The sequence below is a fragment of the Paramormyrops kingsleyae genome, chromosome 25 (assembly GCF_048594095.1).
Source record: "Paramormyrops kingsleyae isolate MSU_618 chromosome 25, PKINGS_0.4, whole genome shotgun sequence".
NCBI lineage: Eukaryota > Metazoa > Chordata > Actinopteri > Osteoglossiformes > Mormyridae > Paramormyrops > Paramormyrops kingsleyae.
In genome coordinates this window covers 20749500-20767083 of record NC_132821.1, presented here as the reverse complement: position 1 = coordinate 20767083, position 17584 = coordinate 20749500, and the positions used below count along the sequence as shown (strand labels likewise).

Genomic DNA, 17584 nt, shown 5'->3' with positions numbered 1-17584 from the left:
ATTGTTACTGGTGCAGTTGAAGCAGTTGTGCTTGATGTAGTGGTTGGTGCTGCTGTGGATGTTGTAGTGGTCGTAGATGGTGTTGCAATTGATGCAGTTGTGCTTGATGAAGTGGTTGGTGCTGCTGTGGATGTTGTAGTGGTGGTAGATGGTGTTGCAGTTGAAGCAGTTGTGCTTGATGTAGTGGTTGGTGCAACTGTGGATGTTGTAGTGGTCGTAGATGGGGTTGCAATTGATGCAGTTGTGCTTGATGTTGTTGTTGGTGCTGCTGTGGATGTTGTAGTGGTCGTAGATGGTGTTGCACTTGATGCAGTTGTGCTTGATGAAGTGGTTGGTGCTAATGTGGATGTTGTAGTGCTCATTGTTACTGGTGCAGTTGAAGCAGTTGTGCTTGATGTAGTGGTTGGTGCTGCTGTGGATGTTGTAGTGGTCGTAGATGGTGTTGCAATTGATGCAGTTGTGCTTGATGAAGTGGTTGGTGCTGCTGTGGATGTTGTTGTGGTCGTAGATGGTGTTACAGTTGAAGCAGTTGTGCTTGATGTAGTGGTTGGTGCTGCTGTGGATGTTGTAGTGGTCGTAGATGGGGTTGCAATTGATGCAGTTGTGCTTGATGTTGTTGTTGGTGCTGCTGTGGATGTTGTAGTGGTTATTGTTAGTGGTGCAGTTGAAGCAGTTGGGCTTGATGTAGTGCTTGGTGCTGCTGTGGATGTTGTAGTGGTCGTAGATGGTGTTGCAGTTGATGCAGTTGTGCTTGATGAAGTGGTTGGTGCTGCTGTGGATGTTGTAGTGGTCGTAGATGGTGTTGCAGTTGATGCAGTTGTGCTTGATGAAGTGGTTGGTGCTGCTGTGGATCTTGTAGTGGTCTTTATTAGTGGTGCAGTTGAAGCAGTTGGGCTTGATGTAGTGGTTGGTGCTGCTGTGGATGTTGTAGTGGTCGTAGATGGGGTTGCAATTGATGCAGTTGTGCTTGATGTTGTTGTTGGTGCTGCTGTGGATGTTGTAGTGGTTATTGTTAGTGGTGCAGTTGAAGCAGTTGGGCTTGATGTAGTGCTTGGTGCTGCTGTGGATGTTGTAGTGGTCGTAGATGGTGTTGCAGTTGATGCAGTTGTGCTTGATGAAGTGGTTGGTGCTGCTGTGGATGTTGTAGTGGTCGTAGATGGTGTTGCAGTTGATGCAGTTGTGCTTGATGAAGTGGTTGGTGCTGCTGTGGATCTTGTAGTGGTCTTTATTAGTGGTGCAGTTGAAGCAGTTGGGCTTGATGTAGTGGTTGGTGCTGCTGTGGATGTTGTAGTGGTCGTAGATGGTGTTGCAGTTGATGCAGTTGTCCTTGATGAAGTGGATGGTGCTGCTGTGGATGTTGTAGTGGTCGTAGATGGTGTTGCAGTTGATGCAGTTGTGCTTGATGATGTGGTTGGTGCTGCTGTGGATGTTGTTGTGGTCGTAGATGGTGTTACAGTTGAAGCAGTTGTGCTTGATGTAGTGGTTGGTGCTGCTGTGGATGTTGTAGTGGTCGTAGATGGGGTTGCAATTGATGCAGTTGTGCTTGATGTTGTCGTTTGTGCTGCTGTGGATGTTGTAGTGGTTATTGTTAGTGGTGCAGTTGAAGCAGTTGTGCTTGATGTAGTGGTTGGTGCTGCTGTAGATGTTGTAGTGGTCGTAGATGGTGTTGCAGTTGATGTAGTTGTGCTTGGTGAAATGGTTGGCGCCGCTGTGGATGTTGTAGTGGTCATTGTTAGTGGAGTAGTTGAAGCAGTTGTGCTTGATGCAGTGGTAGGTGCTGCAGTAGATGTTGTTGTGGTCGTAGATGGTGTTGCAATTGATGCAGTTGTGCTAGATGTTGTTGTTGGTGCTGCTGTGGATGTTGTAGTGGTGGTAGATGGTGTTGCAGTTGAAGCAGTTGTGCTTGATGTAGTGGTTGGTGCTGCTGTGGATGTTGTAGTGGTCGTAGATGGGGTTGCAATTGATGCAGTTGTGCTTGATGTTGTTGTTGGTGCTGCTGTGGATGTTGTAGTGGTCGTAGATGGTGTTGCACTTGATGCAGTTGTGCTTGATGAAGTGGTTGGTGCTAATGTGGATATTGTAGTGGTCATTGTTACTGGTGCAGTTGAAGCAGTTGTGCTTGATGTAGTGGTTGGTGCTGCTGTGGATGTTGTTGTGGTCGTAGATGGTGTTGCAGTTGAAGCTGTTGTGCTTGATGTAGTGGTTGGTGCTGCTGTGGATGTTGTAGTGGTTGTAGATGGTTTTGCAATTGATGCAGTTGTGCTAGATGTTGTTGTTAGTGCTGCTGTGGATGTTGTAGTGGTCGTAGATGATGTTGCAGTTGATGCAGCTGTGCTTGATGAAGTGGTTGGTGCTGCTGTGGATGTTGTAGTGGTCGTAGATGGTTTTGCAATTGATGCAGTTGTGCTAGATGTTGTTGTTAGTGCTGCTGTGGATGTTGCAGTGGTCGTAGATGATGTTGCAGTTGATGCAGCTGTGCTTGATGAAGTGGTTGGTGCTGCTGTGGATGTTGTAGTGGTCGTAGATGGCGTTGCAGTTGATGCAGTTGTGCTAGATGTTGTTGTTGGTGCTGCTGTGGATGTTGTAGTGGTCGTAGATGGTGTTGCAGTTGATGCAGTTGATGCAGTTGTGCTTGATGAAGTGGTTGGTGCTGCTGTGGATGTTGTAGTGGTCATTGTTAGTGGTGCAGATGATGCAGTTGTGCTTGATGAAGTGGTTGGTGCTGCTGTGGATGTTGTAGTGGTCGTAGATGGTGTTGCAATTGATGCAGTTGTGCTAGATGTTGTTGTTGGTGCTGCTGTGGATGTTGTAGTGGTCGTAGATGGTGTTGCAGTAGATGCAGCTGTGCTTGCTGAAGTGGTTGGTGCTGCTGTGGATGTTGTAGTGGTCATAGATGGTGTTGCAGTTGATGCAGTTGTGCTTGTTAAAGTGGCTGGTGCTGCTGTGGATGTTGTAGAGGTTATTGTTAGTGGTGCAGTTGAAGCAGTCGTGCTTGATGTAGTGGTTGGTGCTGCTGTGGATGTTGTAGTGGTCGTAGATGGTGTTGCAATTGATGCAGTTGTGCTAGATGTTGTTGTTGGTGCTGCTGTGGATGTTGTAGTGGTCGTAGATGGTGTTGCAGTAGATGCAGCTGTGCTTGATGAAGTGGTTGGTGCTGCTGTGGATGTTGTAGTGGTCGTAGATGGTGTTGCAGTTGATGCAGTTGTGCTTGATGAAGTGGTTGGTGCTGCTGTGGATGTTTTTGTGGTTGTAGATGGTGTTACAGTTGATGCAGGTGTGCTTGATGTAGTGCTTGGTGCTGCTGTGGATGTTGTAGTGGTCGTAGATGCTGTTGCAATTGATGCAGTTGTGCTTGATGTTGTTGTTGGTGCTGCTGTGGATGTTGTAGTGGTCGTGGATGGTGTTGCACTTGATGCAGTTGTGCTTGATGAAGTGGTTGGTGCTAATGTGGATGTTGTAGTGCTCATTGTTAGTGGTGCAGTTGAAGCAGTTGTGCTTGATGTTGTTGTTGGTGCTGCTGTGGATGTTGTAGTGGTTGTAGATGGTGTTGCAATTGATGCAGTTGTGCTTGATGAAGTGGTTGGTGCTGCTGTGGATGTTGTTGTGGTCGTAGATGGTGTTACAGTTGAAGCAGTTGTGCTTGATGTAGTGGTTGGTGCTGCTGTGGATGTTGTAGTGGTCGTAGATGCTGTTGCAGTTGATGCAGTTGTGCTTGATGAAGTGGTTGGTGCTGCTGTGGATGTTGTAGTGGTCGAATATGGTGTTGCAGTTGATGTAGTTGTAATTGATGCAGTGGTAGGTGCTGCTGTGGATGTTGTAGTGGTCGTAGGTGTTGTTGCAGTTGATGCAGGTGTGCTTGATGTAGTGGTTGGTGCTGCTGTGGATGTTGTAGTGGTCGTAGATGGTGTTGCAATTGATGCAGTTGTGCTAGATGTTGTTGTTGGTGCTGCTGTGGATGTTGTAGTGGTTATTGTTAGTGGTGCAGTTGAAGCAGTTGGGCTTAATGTAGTGCTTGGTGCTGCTGTGGATGTTGTAGTGGTCGTAGATGGTGTTCCAGTTGATGCAGTTGTGCTTGATGAAGTGGTTGGTGCTGCTGCTGTGGATGTTGTGGTCGTAGATGGTGTTGCAGTTGAAACAGTTGTGCTTAATGTAGTGGTTGGTGCTGCTGTGGATGTTGTAGTGGTCGTAGATGGTGTTACAATTGATGCAGTTGTGCTAGATGTTGTTGCTGCTGCTGTGGATGTTGTAGTGGTCGTAGGTGGTGTTGCAGTAGATGCAGCTGTGCTTGATGAAGTGGTTGGTGCTGCTGTGGATGTTGTAGTGGTCGTAGATGCTGTTGCAGTTGATGCAGTTGTGCTTGATGAAGTGGTTGGTGCTGCTGTGGATGTTGTAGTGGTCGAATATGGTGTTGCAGTTGATGTAGTTGTAATTGATGCAGTGGTAGGTGCTGCTGTGGATGTTGTAGTGGTCGTAGATGTTGTTGCAGTTGATGCAGGTGTGCTTGATGTAGTGGTTGGTGCTGCTGTGGATGTTGTAGTGGTCGTAGGTGTTGTTGCAGTTGATGCAGGTGTGCTTGATGTAGTGCTTGGTGCTGCTGTGGATGTTGTAGTGGTCGTAGATGGTGTTGCAATTGATGCAGTTGTGCTTGATGTTGTTGTTGGTGCTGCTGTGGATGTTGTAGTGGTCGTGGATGGTGTTGCACTTGATCCAGTTGTGCTTGATGAAGTGGTTGGTGCTAATGTGGATGTTGTAGTGCTCATTGTTAGTGGTGCAGTTGAAGCAGTTGTGCTTGATGTTGTTGTTGGTGCTGCTGTGGATGTTGTAGTGGTTGTAGATGGTGTTGCAATTGATGTAGTTGTGCTTGATGAAGTGGTTGGTGCTGCTGTGGATGTTGTTGTGGTCGTAGATGGTGTTACAGTTGAAGCAGTTGTGCTTGATGTAGTGGTTGGTGCTGCTGTGGATGTTGTAGTGGTCGTAGATGCTGTTGCAGTAGATGCAGTTGTGCTTGATGAAGTGGTTGGTGCTGCTGTGGATGTTGTAGTGGTCGAATATGGTGTTGCAGTTGATGTAGTTGTAATTGATGCAGTGGTAGGTGCTGCTGTGGATGTTGTAGTGGTCGTAGGTGTTGTTGCAGTTGATGCAGGTGTGCTTGATGTAGTGGTTGGTGCTGCTGTGGATGTTGTAGTGGTCGTAGATGGTGTTGCAATTGATGCAGTTGTGCTAGATGTTGTTGTTGGTGCTGCTGTGGATGTTGTAGTGGTTATTGTTAGTGGTGCAGTTGAAGCAGTTGGGCTTAATGTAGTGCTTGGTGCTGCTGTGGATGTTGTAGTGGTCGTAGATGGTGTTGCAGTTGATGCAGTTGTGCTTGATGAAGTGGTTGGTGCTGCTGCTGTGGATGTTGTGGTCGTAGATGGTGTTGCAGTTGAAACAGTTGTGCTTAATGTAGTGGTTGGTGCTGCTGTGGATGTTGTAGTGGTCGTAGATGGTGTTACAATTGATGCAGTTGTGCTAGATGTTGTTGCTGCTGCTGTGGATGTTGTAGTGGTCGAATATGGTGTTGCAGTTGATGTAGTTGTAATTGATGCAGTGGTAGGTGCTGCTGTGGATGTTGTAGTGGTCGTAGATGTTGTTGCAGTTGATGCAGGTGTGCTTGATGTAGTGGTTGGTGCTGCTGTGGATGTTGTAGTGGTCGTAGGTGTTGTTGCAGTTGATGCAGGTGTGCTTGATGTAGTGGTTGGTGCTGCTGTGGATGTTGTAGTGGTCGTAGATGGTGTTGCAATTGATGCAGTTGTTGGTGCTGCTGTGGATGTTGTAGTGGTCGTGGATGGTGTTGCAATTGATGCAGTTGTGCTAGATGTTGTTGTTGGTGCTGCTGTGGATGTTGTAGTGGTCGTAGATGGTGTTGCAGTAGAAGCAGTTGTGCTTGATGTAGTGGTTGGTGCTACTGTGGATGTTGTAGTGGTCGTAGATGGGGTTGCAATTGATGCAGTTGTGCTTGATGTTGTTGTTGGTGCTGCTGTGGATGTTGCAGTGGTCGTAGATGGTGTTGCACTTGATGCAGTTGTGCTTGATGAAGTGGTTGGTGCTAATGTGGATATTGTAGTGCTCATTGTTAGTGGTGCAGTTGAAGCAGTTGTGCTTGATGTAGTGGTTGGTGCTGCTGTGGATGTTGTAGTGGTCGAATATGGTGTTGCAGTTGATGTAATTTTAATTGATGCAGTGGTAGGTGCTGCTGTGGATGTTGTAGTGGTCGTAGATGGTGTTGCAATTGATGCAGTTGTGCTAGATGTTGTTGTTGGTGCTGCTGTGGATGTTGTAGTGGTTATTGTTAGTGGTGCAGTTGAAGCAGTTGTGCTTGATGTAGTGGTTGGTGCTGCTGTAGATGTTGTAGTGGTCGTAGATAGTGCTGCAGTTGATGTAGTTGTGCTTGATGAAATGGTTGGTGCTGCTGTGGATGTTGTAGTGGTCGTAGATGGTGTTGCAGTTGATGCAGTTGTGCTTGATGAAGTGGTTGGTGCTACTGTGGATGTTTTTGTGGTTGTAGATGGTGTTATACTTGAAGCAGTTGTGCTTGCTGTAGTGGTTGGTGCTGCTGTGGATGTTGTAGTAGTCGTAGATGGGGTTGCAATTGATGCAGTTGTGCTTGATGTTGTTGGTTCTGCTGTGGATGTTGTAGTGGTTATTGTTAGTGGTGCAGTTGAAGCAGTTGGGCTTAATGTAGTGCTTGGTGCTGCTGTGGATGTTGTAGTGGTCGTAGATGGTGTTGCAGTTGATGCAGTTGTGCTTGATGAAGTGGTTGGTGCTGCTGTGGATGTTGTAGTGGTCATAGATGGTGTTGCAGTTGATGCAGTTGTTCTTGATGAAGTGGTTGGTGCTGCTGTGGATCTTGTAGTGGTCATTATTAGTGGTGCAGTTGAAGCAGTTGGGCTTGATGTAGTGGTTGGTGCTGCTGTGGTTGTTGTAGTGGTAGTAGATGGTGTTGCAGTTGATGCAGTTGTCCTTGATGAAGTGGTTGGTGCTGCTGTGGATGTTGTAGTGGTAATTGTTAGTGGTGCAGTTGAAGCAGTTGTGCTTGATGCAGTGGTAGGTGCTGCTGTAGATGTTGTTGTGGTCGTAGATGGTGTTTCAGTTGATGCAGTGGTAGGTGCTGCTGTGGATGTTGTAGTGGTCGCAGATGGTGTTGCAGTTGATGCAGTTGTGCTTGATGAAGTTGTTGGTGCTGCTATGGATGTTGTAGTGGTCGTAGATGAGGTTGCAATTGATGCAGTTGTGCTAGATGTTGTTGTTGGTGCTGCTGTGGATGTTGTATTAGTTATTGTTAGTGGTGCAGTTGACGCAGTTGTGCTTGATGTAGTGGTTGGTGCTACTGTGGATGTTGTAGTGGTCGTAGATGGGGTTGCAATTGATGCAGTTGTGCTTGATGTTGTTGTTGGTGCTGCTGTGGATGTTGTAGTGGTCGTAGATGGTGTTGCACTTGATGCAGTTGTGCTTGATGAAGTGGTTGGTGCTAATGTGGATGTTGTAGTGCTCATTGTTAGTGGTGCAGTTGAAGCAGTTGTGCTTGATGTAGTGGTTGGTGCTGCTGTGGATGTTGTAGTGGTCGAATATGGTGTTGCAGTTGATGTAGTTGTAATTGATGCAGTGGTAGGTGCTGCTGTGGATGTTGTAGTGGTCGTAGATGGTGTTGCAATTGATGCAGTTGTGCTAGATGTTGTTGTTGGTGCTGCTGTGGATGTTATAGTGGTTATTGTTAGTGGTGCAGTTGAAGCAGTTGTGCTTGATATAGTGGTTGGTGCTGCTGTAGATGTTGTAGTGGTCGTAGATGGTGTTGCAGTTGATGCAGTGGTAGGTGCTGCTGTGGATGTTGTAGTGGTCGCAGATGGTGTTGCAGTTGATGCAGTTGTGCTTGATGAAGTTGTTGGTGCTGCTATGGATGTTGTAGTGGTCGTAGATGAGGTTGCAATTGATGCAGTTGTGCTAGATGTTGTTGTTGGTGCTGCTGTGGATGTTGTATTAGTTATTGTTAGTGGTGCAGTTGACGCAGTTGTGCTTGATGTAGTGGTTGGTGCTACTGTGGATGTTGTAGTGGTCGTAGATGGGGTTGCAATTGATGCAGTTGTGCTTGATGTTGTTGTTGGTGCTGCTGTGGATGTTGTAGTGGTCGTAGATGGTGTTGCACTTGATGCAGTTGTGCTTGATGAAGTGGTTGGTGCTAATGTGGATGTTGTAGTGCTCATTGTTAGTGGTGCAGTTGAAGCAGTTGTGCTTGATGTAGTGGTTGGTGCTGCTGTGGATGTTGTAGTGGTCGAATATGGTGTTGCAGTTGATGTAGTTGTAATTGATGCAGTGGTAGGTGCTGCTGTGGATGTTGTAGTGGTCGTAGATGGTGTTGCAATTGATGCAGTTGTGCTAGATGTTGTTGTTGGTGCTGCTGTGGATGTTATAGTGGTTATTGTTAGTGGTGCAGTTGAAGCAGTTGTGCTTGATGTAGTGGTTGGTGCTGCTGTAGATGTTGTAGTGGTCGTAGATGGTGTTGCAGTTGATGTAGTTGTGCTTGATGAAATGGTTGGCGCCGCTGTGGATGTTGTAGTGGTAATTGTTAGTGGAGTAGTTGAAGCAGTGGTTGGTGCTGCTGTCGATGTTGTATTGGTCGTAGATGGTGTTGCAATTGATCCAGTTGTGCTAGATGTTGTTGTTGGTGCTGCTGTAGATGTTGTAGTGGTCGTAGATGGTGTTGCAATTGATGCAGTTGTGCTAGGTGTTGTTGTTGGTGCTGCTGTGGATGTTGTAGTGGTCGTAGATGGTGTTGCATTTGATGTAGTTGTAATTGATGCAGTGGTAGGTGCTGCTGTGGATATTCTAGTGGTCGTAGATGCTGTTGCAGTTGAAGCAGTTGTGCTTGATGTAGTGGTTGGTGCTGCTGTGGATGTTGTAGTGGTCGAATATGGTGTTGCAGTTGATGTAGTTGTAATTGATGCAGTGGTAGGTGCTGCTGTGGATGTTGTAGTGGTCGTAGATGGTGTTGCAATTGATGCAGCTGTTCTAGATGTTGTTGTTGGTGCTGCTGTGGATGTTGTAGTGGTCGTGGATGGTGTTGCAGTTGATGTAGTTGAGCTTGATGAAATGGTTGGTGCTGCTGTGGATGTTGTAGTGGTCGTAGATGGTGTTGCAGTTGATGCAGTTGTGCTTGATGAAGTGGTTGGTGCTACTGTGGATGTTTTTGTGGTTGTAGATGGTGTTACACTTGAAGCAGTTGTGCTTGCTGTAGTGGTTGGTGCTGCTGTGGATGTTAAAGTAGTCGTAGATGGGGTTGCAATTGATGCAGTTGTGCTTGATGTTGTTGGTTCTGCTGTGGATGTTGTAGTGGTTATTGTTAGTGGTGCAGTTGAAGCAGTTGGGCTTAATGTAGTGCTTGGTGCTGCTGTGGATGTTGTAGTGGTCGTAGATGGTGTTGCAGTTGATGCAGTTGTGCTTGATGAAGTGGTTGGTGCTGCTGTGGATGTTGTAGTGGTCATAGATGGTGTTGCAGTTGATGCAGTTGTTCTTGATGAAGTGGTTGGTGCTGCTGTGGATCTTGTAGTGGTCATTATTAGTGGTGCAGTTGAAGCAGTTGGGCTTGATGTAGTGGTTGGTGCTGCTGTGGATGTTGTAGTGGTCGTAGATGGTGTTGCAGTTGATGCAGTTGTCCTTGATGAAGTGGTTGGTGCTGCTGTGGATGTTGTAGTGGTAATTGTTAGTGGTGCAGTTGAAGCAGTTGTGCTTGATGCAGTGGTAGGTGCTGCTGTAGATGTTGTTGTGGTCGTAGATGGTGTTTCAGTTGATGCAGTGGTAGGTGCTGCTGTGGATGTTGTAGTGGTCGCAGATGGTGTTGCAGTTGATGCAGTTGTGCTTGATGAAGTTGTTGGTGCTGCTATGGATGTTGTAGTGGTCGTAGATGAGGTTGCAATTGATGCAGTTGTGCTAGATGTTGTTGTTGGTGCTGCTGTGGATGTTATAGTGGTTATTGTTAGTGGTGCAGTTGAAGCAGTTGTGCTTGATGTAGTGGTTGGTGCTGCTGTAGATGTTGTAGTGGTCGTAGATGGTGTTGCAGTTGATGTAGTTGTGCTTGATGAAATGGTTGGCGCCGCTGTGGATGTTGTAGTGGTCATTGTTAGTGGAGTAGTTGAAGCAGTGGTTGGTGCTGCTGTCGATGTTGTATTGGTCGTAGATGGTGTTGCAATTGATCCAGTTGTGCTAGATGTTGTTGTTGGTGCTGCTGTAGATGTTGTAGTGGTCGTAGATGGTGTTGCAATTGATGCAGTTGTGCTAGGTGTTGTTGTTGGTGCTGCTGTGGATGTTGTAGTGGTCGTAGATGGTGTTGCATTTGATGTAGTTGTAATTGATGCAGTGGTAGGTGCTGCTGTGGATATTCTAGTGGTCGTAGATGCTGTTGCAGTTGAAGCAGTTGTGCTTGATGTAGTGGTTGGTGCTGCTGTGGATGTTGTAGTGGTCGAATATGGTGTTGCAGTTGATGTAGTTGTAATTGATGCAGTGGTAGGTGCTGCTGTGGATGTTGTAGTGGTCGTAGATGGTGTTGCAATTGATGCAGCTGTTCTAGATGTTGTTGTTGGTGCTGCTGTGGATGTTGTAGTGGTCGTGGATGGTGTTGCAATTGATGCAGTTGTACTAGATGTTGTTGTTGGTGCTGCTGTGGATGTTGTAGTGGTTGTAGATGTTGTTGCAGTTGATGCAGGTGTGCTTGATGTAGTGGTTGGTGCTGCTGTGGATGTTGTAGTGGTCGTAGATGGTGTTGCAATTGATGCAGTTGTGCTTGATGTTGTTGTTGGTGCTGCTGTGGATGTTGTAGTGGTCGTGGATGGTGTTGCACTTGATGCAGTTGTGCTTGATGAAGTGGTTGGTGCTAATGTGGATGTTGTAGTGCTCATTGTTAGTGGTGCAGTTGAAGCAGTTGTGCTTGATGTTGTTGTTGGTGCTGCTGTGGATGTTGTAGTGGTTGTAGATGGTGTTGCAATTGATGCAGTTGTGCTTGATGAAGTGGTTGGTGCTGCTGTGGATGTTGTAGTGGTCGAATATGGTGTTGCAGTTGATGTAGTTGTAATTGATGCAGTGGTAGGTGCTGCTGTAGATGTTGTAGTGGTCGTAGATGGTGTTGCAGTTGATGTAGTTGTGCTTGATGAAATGGTTGGCGCCGCTGTGGATGTTGTAGTGGTCATTGTTAGTGGAGTAGTTGAAGCAGTGGTTGGTGCTGCTGTCGATGTTGTATTGGTCGTAGATGGTGTTGCAATTGATCCAGTTGTGCTAGATGTTGTTGTTGGTGCTGCTGTAGATGTTGTAGTGGTCGTAGATGGTGTTGCAATTGATGCAGTTGTGCTAGGTGTTGTTGTTGGTGCTGCTGTGGATGTTGTAGTGGTCGTAGATGGTGTTGCATTTGATGTAGTTGTAATTGATGCAGTGGTAGGTGCTGCTGTGGATATTCTAGTGGTCGTAGATGCTGTTGCAGTTGAAGCAGTTGTGCTTGATGTAGTGGTTGGTGCTGCTGTGGATGTTGTAGTGGTCGAATATGGTGTTGCAGTTGATGTAGTTGTAATTGATGCAGTGGTAGGTGCTGCTGTGGATGTTGTAGTGGTCGTAGATGGTGTTGCAATTGATGCAGCTGTTCTAGATGTTGTTGTTGGTGCTGCTGTGGATGTTGTAGTGGTCATGGATGGTGTTGCAGTTGATGTAGTTGTGCTTGATGAAATGGTTGGTGCTGCTGTGGATGTTGTAGTGGTCGTAGATGGTGTTGCAGTTGATGCAGTTGTGCTTGATGAAGTGGTTGGTGCTACTGTGGATGTTTTTGTGGTTGTAGATGGTGTTACACTTGAAGCAGTTGTGCTTGCTGTAGTGGTTGGTGCTGCTGTGGATGTTGTAGTAGTCGTAGATGGGGTTGCAATTGATGCAGTTGTGCTTGATGTTGTTGGTTCTGCTGTGGATGTTGTAGTGGTTATTGTTAGTGGTGCAGTTGAAGCAGTTGGGCTTAATGTAGTGCTTCGTGCTGCTGTGGATGTTGTAGTGGTCGTAGATGGTGTTGCAGTTGATGCAGTTGTGCTTGATGAAGTGGTTGGTGCTGCTGTGGATGTTGTAGTGGTCATAGATGGTGTTGCAGTTGATGCAGTTGTTCTTGATGAAGTGGTTGGTGCTGCTGTGGATCTTGTAGTGGTCATTATTAGTGGTGCAGTTGAAGCAGTTGGGCTTGATGTAGTGGTTGGTGCTGCTGTGGATGTTGTAGTGGTCGTAGATGGTGTTGCAGTTGATGCAGTTGTCCTTGATGAAGTGGTTGGTGCTGCTGTGGATGTTGTAGTGGTAATTGTTAGTGGTGCAGTTGAAGCAGTTGTGCTTGATGCAGTGGTAGGTGCTGCTGTAGATGTTGTTGTGGTCGTAGATGGTGTTTCAGTTGATGCAGTGGTAGGTGCTGCTGTGGATGTTGTAGTGGTCGCAGATGGTGTTGCAGTTGATGCAGTTGTGCTTGATGAAGTTGTTGGTGCTGCTATGGATGTTGTAGTGGTCGTAGATGAGGTTGCAATTGATGCAGTTGTGCTAGATGTTGTTGTTGGTGCTGCTGTGGATGTTATAGTGGTTATTGTTAGTGGTGCAGTTGAAGCAGTTGTGCTTGATGTAGTGGTTGGTGCTGCTGTAGATGTTGTAGTGGTCGTAGATGGTGTTGCAGTTGATGTAGTTGTGCTTGATGAAATGGTTGGCGCCGCTGTGGATGTTGTAGTGGTCATTGTTAGTGGAGTAGTTGAAGCAGTGGTTGGTGCTGCTGTCGATGTTGTATTGGTCGTAGATGGTGTTGCAATTGATCCAGTTGTGCTAGATGTTGTTGTTGGTGCTGCTGTAGATGTTGTAGTGGTCGTAGATGGTGTTGCAATTGATGCAGTTGTGCTAGGTGTTGTTGTTGGTGCTGCTGTGGATGTTGTAGTGGTCGTAGATGGTGTTGCATTTGATGTAGTTGTAATTGATGCAGTGGTAGGTGCTGCTGTGGATATTCTAGTGGTCGTAGATGCTGTTGCAGTTGAAGCAGTTGTGCTTGATGTAGTGGTTGGTGCTGCTGTGGATGTTGTAGTGGTCGAATATGGTGTTGCAGTTGATGTAGTTGTAATTGATGCAGTGGTAGGTGCTGCTGTGGATGTTGTAGTGGTCGTAGATGGTGTTGCAATTGATGCAGCTGTTCTAGATGTTGTTGTTGGTGCTGCTGTGGATGTTGTAGTGGTCGTGGATGGTGTTGCAATTGATGCAGTTGTACTAGATGTTGTTGTTGGTGCTGCTGTGGATGTTGTAGTGGTTGTAGATGTTGTTGCAGTTGATGCAGGTGTGCTTGATGTAGTGGTTGGTGCTGCTGTGGATGTTGTAGTGGTCGTAGATGGTGTTGCAATTGATGCAGTTGTGCTTGATGTTGTTGTTGGTGCTGCTGTGGATGTTGTAGTGGTCGTGGATGGTGTTGCACTTGATGCAGTTGTGCTTGATGAAGTGGTTGGTGCTAATGTGGATGTTGTAGTGCTCATTGTTAGTGGTGCAGTTGAAGCAGTTGTGCTTGATGTTGTTGTTGGTGCTGCTGTGGATGTTGTAGTGGTTGTAGATGGTGTTGCAATTGATGCAGTTGTGCTTGATGAAGTGGTTGGTGCTGCTGTGGATGTTGTTGTGGTCGTATATGGTGTTACAGTTGAAGCAGTTGTGCTTGATGTAGTGGTTGGTGCTGCTGTGGATGTTGTAGTGGTCGTAGATGGGGTTGCAATTGATGCAGTTGTGCTTGATGTTGTTGTTGGTGCTGCTGTGGATGTTGTAGTGGTTATTGTTAGTGGTGCAGTTGAAGCAGTTGAGCTTGATGTAGTGGTTGGTGCTGCTGTGGATGTTGTAGTGGTCATAGATGGTGTTGCAATTGATGCAGTTGTGCTTGATGAAGTGGTTGGTGCTGCTGCTGTGGATGTTGTGGTCGTAGATGGTGTTGCAGTTGAAACAGTTGTGCTTAATGTAGTGGTTGGTGCTGCTGTGGATGTTGTAGTGGTCGTAGATGGTGTTACAATTGATGCAGTTGTGCTAGATGTTGTTGCTGCTGCTGTGGATGTTGTAGTGGTCGTAGGTGGTGTTGCAGTAGATGCAGCTGTGCTTGATGAAGTGGTTGGTGCTGCTGTGGATGTTGTAGTGGTCGTAGATGTTGTTGCAGTTGATGCAGTTGTAATTGATGCAGTGGTAGGTGCTGCTGTGGATGTTGTAGTGGTAGTAGATGTTGTTGCAGTTGATGCACTTGTGCTTGATGAAGTGGTTGGTGCTGCTGTGGATGTTGTAGTGGTCGAATATGGTGTTGCAGTTGATGTAGTTGTAATTGATGCAGTGGTAGGTGCTGCTGTGGATGTTGTAGTGGTTGTAGATGTTGTTGCAGTTGATGCAGGTGTGCTTGATGTTGTTGTTGGTGCTGCTGTGGATGTTGTAGTGGTCGTGGATGGTGTTGCACTTGATGCAGTTGTGCTTGATGAAGTGGTTGGTGCTAATGTGGATGTTGTAGTGCTCATTGTTAGTGGTGCAGTTGAAGCAGTTGTGCTTGATGTTGTTGTTGGTGCTGCTGTGGATGTTGTAGTGGTCGTAGATGGTGTTGCACTTGATGCAGTTGTGCTTGATGAAGTGGTTGGTGCTAATGTGGATGTTGTAGTGCTCATTGTTAGTGGTGCAGTTGTGCTTGATGTAGTGGTTGGTGCTGCTGTGGATGTTGTAGTGGTCGAATATGGTGTTGCAGTTGATGTAGTTGTAATTGATGCAGTGGTAGGTGCTGCTGTGGATTTTGCAGTGGTCGTAGATGGTGTTGCACTTGATGGAGTTGTGCTTGATGAAGTGGTTGGTGCTGCTGTGGATGTTGTAGTGGTCGTGGATGGTGTTGCAATTGATGCAGTTGTACTAGATGTTGTTGTTGGTGCTGCTGTGGATGTTGTAGTGGTCGTAGATGGTGTTGCAGTTGAAGCAGTTGTGCTTGATGTAGTGGTTGGTGCTGCTGTGGATGTTGTAGTGGTCGTGGATGGTGTTGCAATTGATGCAGTTGTGCTAGATGTTGTTGTTGGTGCTGCTGTGGAATTTGTGGTCGTAGGTGGTGTTGCAGTTGAAGCAGTTGTGCTTGATGTAGTGGTTGGTGCTGCTGTGGATGTTGTAGTGGTCGTAGATGGTGTTGCAATTGATGCAGTTGTCCTAGATGTTGTTGTTGGTGCTGCTGTGGATGTTGTAGTGGTTGTAGATGTTGTTGCAGTTGATGCAGGTGTGCTTGATGTAGTGGTTGGTGCTGCTGTGGATGTTGTAGTGGTCGTAGATGGTGTTGCAATTGATGCAGTTGTGCTTGATGTTGTTGTTGGTGCTGCTGTGGATGTTGTAGTGGTCGTGGATGGTGTTGCACTTGATGCAGTTGTGCTTGATGAAGTGGTTGGTGCTAATGTGGATGTTGTAGTGCTCATTGTTAGTGGTGCAGTTGAAGCAGTTGTGCTTGATGTTGTTGTTGGTGCTGCTGTGGATGTTGTAGTGGTTGTAGATGGTGTTGCAATTGATGCAGTTGTGCTTGATGAAGTGGTTGGTGCTGCTGTGGATGTTGTAGTGGTCGAATATGGTGTTGCAGTTGATGTAGTTGTAATTGATGCAGTGGTAGGTGCTGCTGTGGATGTTGTAGTGGTCGTAGATGGGGTTGCAATTGATGCAGTTGTGCTTGATGTTGTTGTTGGTGCTGCTGTGGATGTTGTAGTGGTCGTAGATGGTGTTGCACTTGATGCAGTTTTGCTTGATGAAGTGGTTGGTGCTAATGTGGATGTTGTAGTGCTCATTGTTACTGGTGCAGTTGAAGCAGTTGTGCTTGATGTAGTGGTTGGTGCTGCTGTGAATGTTGTAGTGGTCGTAGATGGTGATACAGTTGAAGCAGTTGTGCTTGATGTAGTGGTTGGTGCTGCTGTGGATGTTGTAGTGGTCGTAGATGGTGTTGCAATTGATGCTGTTGTGCTTGATGAAGTGGTTGGTGCTGCTGTGGATGTTGTTGTGGTCGTAGATGGTGTTACAGTTGAAGCAGTTGTGCTTGATGTAGTGGATGGTGCTGCTGTGGATGTTGTTGTGGTCGTAGATGGTGTTGCAATTGATGCAGTTGTGCTAGATGTTGTTGTTGGTGCTGCTGTGGATGTTGTAGTGGTCGTAGATGGTGTTGCAATTGAAGCAGTTGTGCTAGATGTTGTTGTTGGTGCTGCTGTGGATGTTGTAGTTGTCGTGGATGGTGTTGCAATTGATGCAGTTGTGCTAGATGTTGTTGTTGGTGCTGCTGTGGATGTTGTAGTGGTTATTGTTAGTGGTGCAGTTGAAGCAGTTGTGCTTGATGTAGTGGTTGGTGCTGCTGTGGATGTTGTAGTGGTCGTAGATGGTGTTGCAATTGAAGCAGTTGTGCTAGATGTTGTTGTTGGTGCTGCTGTGGATGTTGTAGTGGTTATTGTTAGTGGTGCAGTTGAAGCAGTTGTGCTTGATGTAGTGGTTGGTGCTGCTGTGGATGTTGTAGTGCTCGTAGATGGTGTTGCAATTGATGCAGTTGTGCTAGATGTTGTTGTTGGTGCTGCTGTGGATGTTATAGTGGTCGTAGATGGTGTTGCAGTTGAAGCAGTTGTGCTTGATGTAGTGGTTGGTGCTGCTGTGGATGTTGTAGTGGTCGTTGATGGTGTTGCAGTTGATGCAGTTGTGCTTGATGTAGTGGTTGGTGCTGCTGTGGATGTTGTTGTGGTCGTAGATGGTGTTGCAGTTGAAGCAGTTGTGCTTGATGTAGTGGTTGGTGCTGCTGTGGATGTTGTAGTGGTCGTAGATGGTGTTGCAATTGATGCAGTTGTGCTAGATGTTGTTGTTGGTGCTGCTGTGGATGTTGTAGTGGTCGTAGATGGTGTTGCAGTTGAAGCAGTTGTGCTTGATGTAGTGGTTGGTGCTGCTGTGGATGTTGTAGTGGTCGTAGATGCTGTTGCAATTGATGCAGTTGTGCTAGATGTTGTTGTTGGTGCTGCTGTGGATGTTGTAGTGGTCGTAGATGGTGTTGCAGTTGATGCAGTTGTGCTTGATGTAGTGGTTGGTGCTGCTGTGGATGTTGTAGTGGTCGTAGATGCTGTTGCAATTGATGCAGTTGTGCTAGATGTTGTTGTTGGTGCTGCTGTGGATGTTGTAGTGGTCGTAGATGGTGTTGCAGTTGATGCAGTTGTGCTTGATGTAGTGGTTGGTGCTGCTGTGGATGTTGTAGTGGTAGTAGATGTTGTTGCAGTTGATGCAGTTGTGCTAGATGTTGTTGTTGGTGCTGCTGTGGATGTTGTAATGGTCATAGATGGTGTTGCAATTGATGCAGTTGTGCTTGATGAAGTGGTTGGTGCTGCTGTGGATGTTGTTGTGGTCGTAGATGGTGTTGCAATTGATGCAGTTGTGCTAGATGTTGTTGTTGGTGCTGCTGTGGATGTTGTAGTTGTCGTGGATGGTGTTGCAATTGATGCAGTTGTGCTAGATGTTGTTGTTGGTGCTGCTGTGGATGTTGTAGTGGTCGTAGATGGTGTTGCAATTGAAGCAGTTG

At 46.5% G+C, this 17584-nt stretch overlaps 3 protein-coding genes across 3 annotated transcripts in view; all 3 read right to left on the bottom strand.

The window, feature by feature from the left end:
- LOC140583137 (uncharacterized) overlaps positions 1-2775 on the bottom strand; it is a 26750-nt gene extending 23975 nt beyond the window's left edge. The window contains exons 1-2 of the mRNA XM_072707777.1: positions 1350-2775; positions 369-390 (exon numbers count right to left, since the gene is read on the bottom strand). Of these exons, the coding sequence (XP_072563878.1) occupies positions 369-390; positions 1350-2675 (1348 nt within the window). The 5' untranslated portion in view covers positions 2676-2775. The remainder of the gene's footprint in view (positions 1-368; positions 391-1349) is intronic.
- LOC111861086 (uncharacterized) overlaps positions 1-17584 on the bottom strand; it is a 167139-nt gene that overhangs the window by 65678 nt on the left and 83877 nt on the right. The gene's annotated exons all lie outside the window — the stretch shown is intronic.
- Positions 2776-17550, bottom strand: LOC140583136 (uncharacterized). The gene is made up of 3 exons (XM_072707776.1): positions 16724-17550; positions 7833-8776; positions 2776-2847 (listed from the first exon to the last, which is right to left on the bottom strand). The coding sequence occupies exons 1-3, from the start codon at positions 17340-17342 to the stop codon at positions 2776-2778; spliced, it is 1635 nt and encodes a 544-aa protein (XP_072563877.1). The 5' UTR covers positions 17343-17550.